General features: G+C 37.3%; 2 protein-coding genes across 2 annotated transcripts; one reads left to right on the top strand and one right to left on the bottom strand.

The window, feature by feature from the left end:
- Positions 1-167: 167 nt before the first annotated feature.
- On the bottom strand, positions 168-1657 carry LOC105694656 (U3 small nucleolar ribonucleoprotein protein IMP4). The gene is made up of 2 exons (XM_012415526.1): positions 1430-1657; positions 168-1343 (listed from the first exon to the last, which is right to left on the bottom strand). The coding sequence occupies exon 2, from the start codon at positions 1310-1312 to the stop codon at positions 377-379; it is 936 nt and encodes a 311-aa protein (XP_012270949.1). The 5' UTR covers positions 1313-1343; positions 1430-1657; the 3' UTR covers positions 168-376.
- A 602-nt stretch (positions 1658-2259) lies between these two features.
- LOC105694746 (transcription termination factor 2) lies at positions 2260-7934 on the top strand. Its single transcript, XM_012415689.1, has 13 exons — positions 2260-2562; positions 2634-2880; positions 3083-3186; positions 3265-3798; positions 4058-4221; positions 4281-4863; positions 5097-5213; positions 5404-5621; positions 5891-6377; positions 6441-6790; positions 6885-7052; positions 7136-7335; positions 7409-7934. The coding sequence occupies exons 2-13, from the start codon at positions 2717-2719 to the stop codon at positions 7554-7556; spliced, it is 3237 nt and encodes a 1078-aa protein (XP_012271112.1). The 5' UTR covers positions 2260-2562; positions 2634-2716; the 3' UTR covers positions 7557-7934.
- Positions 7935-9726: the final 1792 nt, after the last annotated feature.

The following is a 9726-nucleotide window of genomic DNA, read 5'->3' on the forward strand; positions in this document are numbered from 1 at the left end:
ACAAGTACTTTTTCTAATAAATTAAAATGTTCGATACTTATAACTAATCGTAATAAGCAGTCATCAACAATAAGCTGTATGACGATTGAATTGCAGCAGTGATTTAGGAGATTCTAAAAATAGTAAATGCAAAAACGCTATATAAAGGACCAACACAGAATTAGAAATTAAAAATGATTACTATTTTATTGAGTACTGTTAATTTTATCTTTCTAAATAGTAAAGATCACTGATTTTTAGTCTATTTTAAATATTAATGGTTTGATAGAGTTTCATTAATGAAGATTGATTGCAAGTATGGTAAAACAAAAAAGGGTACTAGTTTGGTAGAAAATGTGTAATAATACTTTTAATATATGTACAATATAATAACAGGTTAGAAATCATCCTCTTGTTGCCAACCATCTTCATCGGATAAAAATCTTCTTTTATAGTTTGTATTCATGTATGGTCTCATTGCCCACTCAGTATCAGCTGCTGCCACACTATCTAATGTTCCCATTTTAATTTCATACAATTTTAATTGAAATCTAGGCCCTACTTCTGTTATTTCGATGTCCTTTCCTTTTATTTTCTTGTATGTATGGTGACGGAAACTGATATAGTCATCATGATTGGCAAAAGTAATGACTCGCTTACTGTCTTCTTTAGGAACAGGAAATAAATACTTTAGAATGCTCGTAACTCGTTCACCTAACTTTGTTTTGAAATTATGAAAAATTAAATGTGGATATTGTTCCGACATTGTTCCAATATCAGGTATGTCATGACGCATGATAACTCCAGACATTGTGAAATAAGCTGTTGGGCCATATGGTAAATGGCAAATAACAAGGGAATCGGGAACACCTCGATGCTCGTGAACTATTATAAAATCTGTGACATCATTGGCACGACATGCATGAATCAACTGCTTCATTTCATAATTACCACGATTTAGCCTTTGTGCATTAGGAAATATAAGTCTCAATTCTTTCACAAACATTTTCAGGCGAGCACTAGGATCACGAGAAGTGGTAATTACAATCTTTGGGTTTTCAACACCTGCCCAACGATATTCGTCATCCTCGTGCGATCCAGTTGTACCACCCATCTCTGTACCCATGGCAGCTGCCAATTCTGGCCCTGCATCTTCCCAATCTATCTTTCTCTGCAAGTGCAAAGCAGTTTTCCTTAAATCTGGATGTATAGGAATGTTTTCTTCCAAACTACGTTTGAGTCTCTCCTTTTTTTCTTGAATGTTTTTCAACTTGTCTTGAATGGATTTCCTGTACAAGTACTCTCTCCTGAGACGGGCTTGTCTTCGTAACATTGTGCCTTGTTAAAGTAAGTCACCTAGAGAACTGTATTAATTACAAAAGTTAATAAACATTACGGACAGGATGCATTTACTACTCATACACATATTTATGCAAATCTCTGTACAAACCTATAATCAGACACATGGATTTAAATGAGTCAAATGGAGTAACACATCACCGGTAAAGATGCCTAACCTAAAATGTTGGTTGGTTGATTGGTTGGTCATTGGTTAAAACTACAAAGATATCTCTGATAACTAGTTATAACAAGTTATAACTCCAGAGCACTCATCCTTGGTATTGGACAAAAAGTATCCTGGTGTATCCTAGCGATCTCAGTGACGGACATGCATGGAGACTAGAGACAGAAGAAAGAACATAATGTATAGAAGTTCCTCAAAATCGGATACAGATCTTTCTTTGTTAGGTGGCGCCGCATTCGTTTAGGGACCACTACTTGAATAAAGCGCGGGAATGGATTTAAAGACACAATTACAATGCAGTCATATTATCTAAATAAACTAAGATAAAAAATTTAATGTATATTTTATCTATAAATTATGTTTATGAGCATTTATTTGTGACATATGTAAATATCGTAATTGAAAAAGTTTTGGCTCAGGTAGTAAAACGTCAAGTTTTCCGAGTTTTCAATTTAACAAGCTTCCGCGTTGTCTGAGATTCACGAGATCGCGTACTCTAAGTCGGTTCCTTAGCGATAGCGCTGCCACTTGCAGAGACAATTTAAAACAATGTTCTGTATCTCTTTAGATGGCAGCGCTATCGCTAAAGCACCAACATGGAGTATGTGCATGGTCTCCATGCGAGATTTCCTCGGTAAGGGCACCACATATGTGGATTTCAAATTGAATAAACGAATACCTTTTACAGGTCATTCGTGCTGTTTGCATCTTCATGGAAAGCAACCCTAAATGTTTGAATTTTCCGTTCCGAAGGAGCAAAGGCGATTGAAGCGACGCGGGAAACATTTTTGTGGAGTTTTGCTGATGGGTGAATTGGGCAAATTCTTTTAAAAACGGTTGAAACGGTTTTTAATTCAATTAAGCCACGTTACGTAGTCAGATACAGAAACAAGAAAACAAAGGAGGTGTCTTAGTCCCTGAAATATAGAGATCACCCAGAAAATATATCAAGGTGCACAAGGTCAGGATAATCGTTAACGCTCATACATTGAAGAGAAAAAAAGGGTCTAACATAAATGACTTCTTAATTACTTGGTTTCTTATTCATCCAGAAGAACGTGAGGACTTTTCAGAGTTTATTCAAAATATTCTATCATAATATTGTATACTAAATTATGAAATGTACTAGGATTGTAAAAAGTCTCCGTATGATCCATATATATATATAAATATATATGTATATATTTATTAACGAGATAGTTCAAAGCAAATATGGACAGAACTTGGAGAAATAAGCGAGGTTCCTTAAAATCATTGGATGCCAATATTACCCTCATATCAGATAGCGATGACGAGGATACAACTTCTCACCATCACTTAGCACCGATAATTGATAGCGATGAGGAGGAAACTATAACCCAGCATCTATTAAGTCGGTGAGCTTTTATGTTAATTTTATTGTCATACTACTATCCTATATGAAAACCATAATCTTTGTACAATTAACTTCAAATCTTTTAGAAACAAACGAGATGAATCCATGGAATCTGCTGCACAACTAAGAAATGCTATCATTTCTTAGTTGTGCAGATTCCATGGATTCACAGATATACAGAAAATGAATTTTTCTGTACACAGAAAACGAATCGAGAGGCCTACTGATTCTGATGAAGATAGTATTAACATATCAATTAGCAGTAGCGAACCTCGAGTTAGTCGTTCTTTTTCATTGGATGACACTGGTAATCTTTAGTTTTCTTTAATTTAAGACAATAAATTTATATACTTTTTAACTGTAAAATATATTACCACTTTGACAGATATGAAAATTGATAATAATATGTTAAGTCCAAAACCTGGACGCCAACGAAGAAGAAATGTAATCTATGATTCAACGGATGATGATAGCGAAAATGAAACAACTTACAAATCAATAGAATCACATAGTAAAGCTCTTTTAACAAAGGAAACGAATGTTCTCAGTGATACATCAAGTGAAATCGATGAAAACGAGAACAGTGTGTCCAGTAAAAACGGAAAAAGTCCCGTTACATCTTTCCTGGAAGAATCTGAGGATATGGCCAGTCAAGCAGGACTGCAAACACCACCAATTGATTCCTATGAATCAGACAGTGATTTTATAACAAAAATGAGAACAACACGAAAATCGTATACAACACCAACTAGTCCATACAAATCAAATGATGATCATGTGATGATAGACAGTACATTGGGTGCTACAAGTTCATCAGCAAGTGATTTTTCTGAAGAAGAACATAGCAATGGAAAAGAAGATAATGCTACAGCTGAACCACAAACACCACCAACTGACTCCTGTGAATCAGAACACGATCGTAAGCATGGAAAGGAATCTACATCTTATGACAAAATGAAAAAAATTAATTTCTATTTCCGTAGGACGGTTCATAGTAGTGTAATCAAAATAATTAAGTGCTTTAGAAAAGCAAATGAACTAGCAGTTTCAGATTAGTTTATGATATTAACTGAAAGTGCCATTGCAAATATGTTTTTTATCAGTATATTAACTGTACTAATGGTACATAAATAACTCATGTACATGTGTTTAGATTTATATTTACCGTGCTTTTGCAGGGTTACCGCCTCCTATTGATAGCGAAAGCTATGAATCCTCTGTTGCTGTGTCTTTAGCATTGAAAGAGGTTGGCGTCAAAAATATTGATGCCATAGCAGCTCAAAGAAGCGCTCTTTTATTATGTAATACGCAACAAGTTCGAAAAGAATTAAAGGACTTGAAGGTAATTTTGAGATTAATTTGTTTTAATAGCTTTTGGATACATATGTTTTTATTCCTTAGGACACACTGAATTCCGCGCTTATTGAAATGCTTCCCGACAAAGGTGCCAAATTAAAACAAAGCATTGCCAATAAGGAAAAGGAACTCAAATTACTGAAAAGGCAACTGGAAGAAACTCATTTAACTCCATCACAGAAAAAGAATACAAGAATGTATGCTCAGAATCCGGGACCATCCAGTTTGAAGTTCGACGTAATGATACCGAAATCCGAAAAGTTCTCTGATACAAAGGAACACTCGTTTGATGCAAGCTCATTTAAATTATCACCCATCGAAAAATCTGATATTAAATATGAGATTGAGGAATCAATGGATTTAAGATCACGTGAAAATTCACGGGAAAGACTAAACTCACCTTTAGGGAAGCCGCTGGGAAGAAAGGCCCAAGAGACCCACGACCGTGAGCTGGCGTTAACGGTTGAACGTATAAAAGATTTACACGACTCGTTGGTTGCTCGTCCTACCGAGGACCAAAAAGCTAACGATCCAAATGGACTAACCGTTCCTTTAATGGCACATCAGCAACATGCACTCGCCTGGTTACTTTGGAGGGAAAGCCAGATACCAGCAGGTGGAGTATTAGGTAAACACGTTTCTCATAATGAATTTTAATTTATAACATAATATCTTATCAACCGTTAAATTCCCTCGTATATTTTTTAATCAAATGACGTAAATATAACAGTAGATTACATTTTGAACCCTGAATATTTAATCCCAACGTTTAATCGCAGCGACGGGGTCAGAATAGATTTTACTGTTACTGTGAATACTCGAGTGTTCACAAAAATTAATAAAAATACTTATCGGTTTTAGCTGATGATATGGGATTAGGAAAGACGTTGACCATGATTTCGTTAATAATGACGACCCAGGATCAGGACAACAGTAACAATAAAGAGAATTACTTTTTTTCAGCACAAAAACGACCGCGTACGTATAAATGCAAATATTCGCGTAGTAATATTAATTAGTACTCGTATTTTTCACTGGAACATGTTTAAAACCTTAATGCGCGTAACAATCGATGCGTAAATGTAAAATATGATATAGGTTTTATTATTTGTTTATTCAGCTATTTCATCTATTGTAAACTGTACATTGTATATTTGTTTCCTGACAGACATTAACGGTGGTACTCTTGTTGTCTGCCCAGCGTCTTTACTGTCGCAATGGGAGAACGAAATTTTAAATCGATGCAAACCTGGAATATTATCCGTGCAGATTTTTCATGGCACTAATCGTAAAAACGAACCATTAAAACTGGCCAAATTCGACGTTGTAATCACGACTTACAATCTGCTCTCTCGTGAATTTAAAAAATCTTCGCCTCTCTACAAGGTAACTATTGGATTGGATCATAAGTTCGTGCCATTGACATATTAAACATTTTATCATATAATTTTTTTCAAGCAAGGGATCAAGAAACTGCAGATATTAAATTTATATATACGTATAAAATTAATGTAATAAATACATTGAATGTTATATCTTAAAATAATCTTTTTCCTCTAGTACTCATGGGAACGAACTTATGGGACAATCCAGTACATATCATTTACATTTTTGCGGATTAATATCAATAGAATAATTATTATTAATCGTTACAGATCAACTGGAAACGAGTTATACTCGATGAGGCCCATGTTGTGAGAAATCCTAAAAGTCAAGTATCCGAGGCTGTATGCGGATTGATGGCAGATAAACGGTGGGCTCTGACTGGAACGCCAATTCAGAATAAGGAACTGGATCTTTATGCAATTTTAAAGTTCCTAAAGTGTTCACCATTTGACGATCTGCGCGTTTGGAAAAGATGGGTGGACAACAAAAGCATTTCCGGCCACGATAGATTGGCTACCTTGATGAAGACTCTAATGCTCCGGCGAACAAAACAAGAATTACAAGATAAGGGAGACCTAAAGTCATTACCGGTCAAATATATCGAAGAAATTGAAATCAAACTTGACCCGGATGAGCAACTTGTCTATGAGAAAATATTAATATACTCTCGCACACTGTTCGCGCAGTTTTTAGCGCAACGTGCAGAAAAAAACCATATGAGGCAAATGTATGACAACTACCTGTCCTCGGGCTATCGTAAGTACCGGAACCTTTAAACCTCCAATAATATACACGAATAAGTTAATTTAAATTTTATAGGCGGTGATAAAAATGCGCATTTCACAAAAGCACAAAAACAGCTGCTCGCTTATCACGCAGACGTTAAAACCCACGAAATTCTGGTCCTACTTTTGAGACTACGACAAGTGTGCTGTCATCCTCCACTTGTTCATGCGATGCTAGACCAGACGGATGTGGAACAAAATTCTTTCACAGATGAAGGTCCCGACACGGATTTGTTGAACAAAATAAATCAAATCAAGCTTGACGAATCATTTAAAGACATCGACGACCTAGACGATCTAGACATGGGTGTCAATGAAAGAGTCAAGGAAGATTTGCTCAACTCTCAAAATCCTGTGTTTCGTGATGAACGGCAGAGTGCTAAGGTCTGTATTACATTTCCTACTTACACGTTTACAGAACTCACTCCGTATATTTTTCCATCACATATGAAGGTATCTCTTGGTATAATTATTTCAGATGAGAGCGCTACTGGAGAAAATACAGGAAATTTTATTAACGGACGATAAAATTATTGTAATCTCTCAATGGACCAGTTTACTTAAGGTAATCGCATTTCATCTAAACTCCATAAAAGGTGCAACGTACAATACCTTCTCCGGTGACGTTCCTGTTAAAAATCGCCAAGTAAGTGTCATCATAAATTATTCAAAACACGGGTGATAGAGTTATAGGTTGAAACTAATTAAATCCTATGTTATATCTTCTAGGCTATTGTGAACTCGTTCAATGATCCGGATAGTGACCCAAGGATTTTGCTTTTGTCATTGACTGCTGGCGGGGTAGGGCTAAACCTTGTAGGCGGAAATCATTTACTGTTCTTTGATATCCATTGGAACCCTCAGTTAGAAACTCAAGCACAAGATAGAATATATCGTTTTGGACAAACGAAAGATGTTCGCATATATAAGTAAGAAATTATCAAAGTCTAGTTTATAATTTCAAACATATGAGAAACTATACGAAACAATTCGTTATTTCAGATACATCACTAAGAACACCATTGAAGAGCGAATCAAACTTTTACAAGAAAGGAAACTACAATTGGCTGAAGGAGTTTTGGGCGGAGTTCGTAGCACAGGTGGAGCAAAATTAACATTGGAAGACCTAAAATCCCTCTTTCAAATGTAATAAACTTAATTCTTTGGATTACTGCCAAAAGTTTTTTTTATGCTACCACTCTGCACTTTTTTTATACTATTGGTCTGAACTTCTTTTTTTAAACAGGGACTGTCTAAAGGTTTTATCTAATAATAAATATAAATGATTTTTAATTCTTACGGAAGTATTGTAGTACAAGTCACGTGTATATACACTGCATTTATCTTAATCGGGAAGGAATATTTATGTTTTTTGTTACATGATTTGTTAATTTTGTTCTCGCGTGTATGTTACGCTATAAGAAACCGATAGATAAAAAAAAGAATTAAAATCATTAGAACAAAATGTGGAAAAATTTGTACAACTAGATGTAAATGTACAGAGACAAAAATATATATTTTGTTATGACATGTTTGTATATTGCTCCTTTTTATGCATTTGATAATCGAGTAACTGCTTTTCCAAGATAGACTCGGTGTAGCAGTCAGTTGTGATTTGAATGATGACTTGAAAAAAAAAATGGATTCTGTTGTGATACACCTAAATCTGGAAAGGGGCACAAAAGAAGAGGCAAAACAACATTCAAAAAGATCCAGAAAGGCTGAGATTAGACAGCGAATAAGTTTCTAAAAGTCAAGAATATTAATGGTAGATCGATCTCGTTAAATTGACTGAACTGGTATTTTCCATGTCACTAAGAAAAAATCCATTTAAATGTAGAATCGACAAAATATAATTGAAATGATCGTTCGCCGTCTCTTCTCCGTCAATCCTGACAAAGTGATATAGAAAAAATAGGAGGGACAACGTGGCCAAAAAACGGATGATTGTCTGTTCGAAAGAACGGAAGACCATCGTAGTTGCCCTCTTCTTAAGGGGCCGCTTCGGCATATAGCCTCTTCGACTCTTGCAGTCTCTTCGGGCAGAGCCCCCTACGTCTCGAACGCTTGGCAATCCCCTGATTTGTCGAATTAAAAAAAAAAAATCACTCGCGGGGAGATCCAAAAGCTAGCAAAACGACGACCTGCGATCCGAGGATGCGCAGTTCGAGCGTATTGCACATTTATTCGATTCCCAAGCGCGGTCTAATTAAATTTATTGCTGAAAAAAAAAATTTATACAATCGCGGGTATATCACAGGGTGGACATCGTCCGCGCTTCCGGAAGCGTGGACGATGGAAAATTACCCCAGGTTCAGGATCTCCTCCCAAACCCCCAGAAAAAGATCCCGCCCTGGCCCTGCCTGCTTACATCTAAACATTTACTCAAGACAACTGACCTACCTCCCTAGCTATATCTAAAAGAAAAAACACATTCGTTCCAACACACTCACTCCACGGTTCTCTCTCATTCCGCCCGGGGACAAAAAACCTAATCCTAGGGACAGCATCCCGGGATGCCTCCGATCCCTGAGCTCAGTTCTCACACTCATACGTTCCGATTGCCATCGCCAATTGAATGAAAGAAAAATTAAACTTGTTCACGCAATCGAAACGCGGATAGCAATCGAAGGGAATCGCGAAGTTTCGGTTTACCACGTCTCCTGGCCCCGACCCGATCGACTCGCTCCTGGAGGAGATGAAGGGTGGGGGCCAGCAAAGAACGCGGCCACAAGAAAAGGCACTTACCGTCGTAGAAGCTGAAAAAATCCTAAGCTGATTAATTTATACATCGTTGAAACGAGCTACTGACTCTACTCGATATCGATATTTCATAATTTCTTCAAGAAAGAAAGGTCAAGCCCAGCACGCACTACGGCCCCAGGGTAGTGGAAGGCTTGGCCAAAAACAGCTGAAAATCCTGAAACGTTCCCCTCGTCAAGGCGGCGATTCTAAATTGATCCGCAGGCACATCGAAGTGCCACCTCGACTCGAGGTCGGCTCCTCGCGAGATCCTCCTCCCAAGTCTTTTTATAATCATCCGAAGAAATATCGCGAAACCGATGGCCCCGAAGTCGGAGGGTCGTCCGACTTCCCGGCGCATGATAAAGAAACGCGAAACGTAATCTACCGTGGACCTAGGAGAAAGCTATTCCTAGTCTAAATCAACACACAAGGAATAAACAAAGTTCACGCGGCCAGTCGCGAGTCGGCGAGAGGTCACTCCCCGTCCACTCGCGGTCCCTCAAACAAATCATAACGTACACTCAACTCCATCGATGGCTTGCACCTGGTTCGCACTGCCCTCTCCGGCCGCGCAG

Source organism: Orussus abietinus, unplaced genomic scaffold, assembly GCF_000612105.2.
Source record: "Orussus abietinus isolate OABI.00-Male unplaced genomic scaffold, Oabi_2.0 scaffold48, whole genome shotgun sequence".
Classification (NCBI taxonomy): Eukaryota; Metazoa; Arthropoda; class Insecta; order Hymenoptera; family Orussidae; genus Orussus; species Orussus abietinus.

Coding starts and splice junctions, on each gene's coding strand:
- LOC105694746 (XM_012415689.1), top strand. CDS start 2,717: ATGGACAGAACTTGGAGAAATAAGCGAGGTTCCTTAAAATCATTGGAT. Junction 6,378..6,440: donor CTACCTGTCCTCGGGCTATC/GTAAGTACCGGA, acceptor TAAATTTTATAG/GCGGTGATAAAAATGCGCAT. Junction 7,336..7,408: donor AAAGATGTTCGCATATATAA/GTAAGAAATTAT, acceptor TCGTTATTTCAG/ATACATCACTAAGAACACCA.
- LOC105694656 (XM_012415526.1), bottom strand. CDS start 1,312: ATGTTACGAAGACAAGCCCGTCTCAGGAGAGAGTACTTGTACAGGAAA.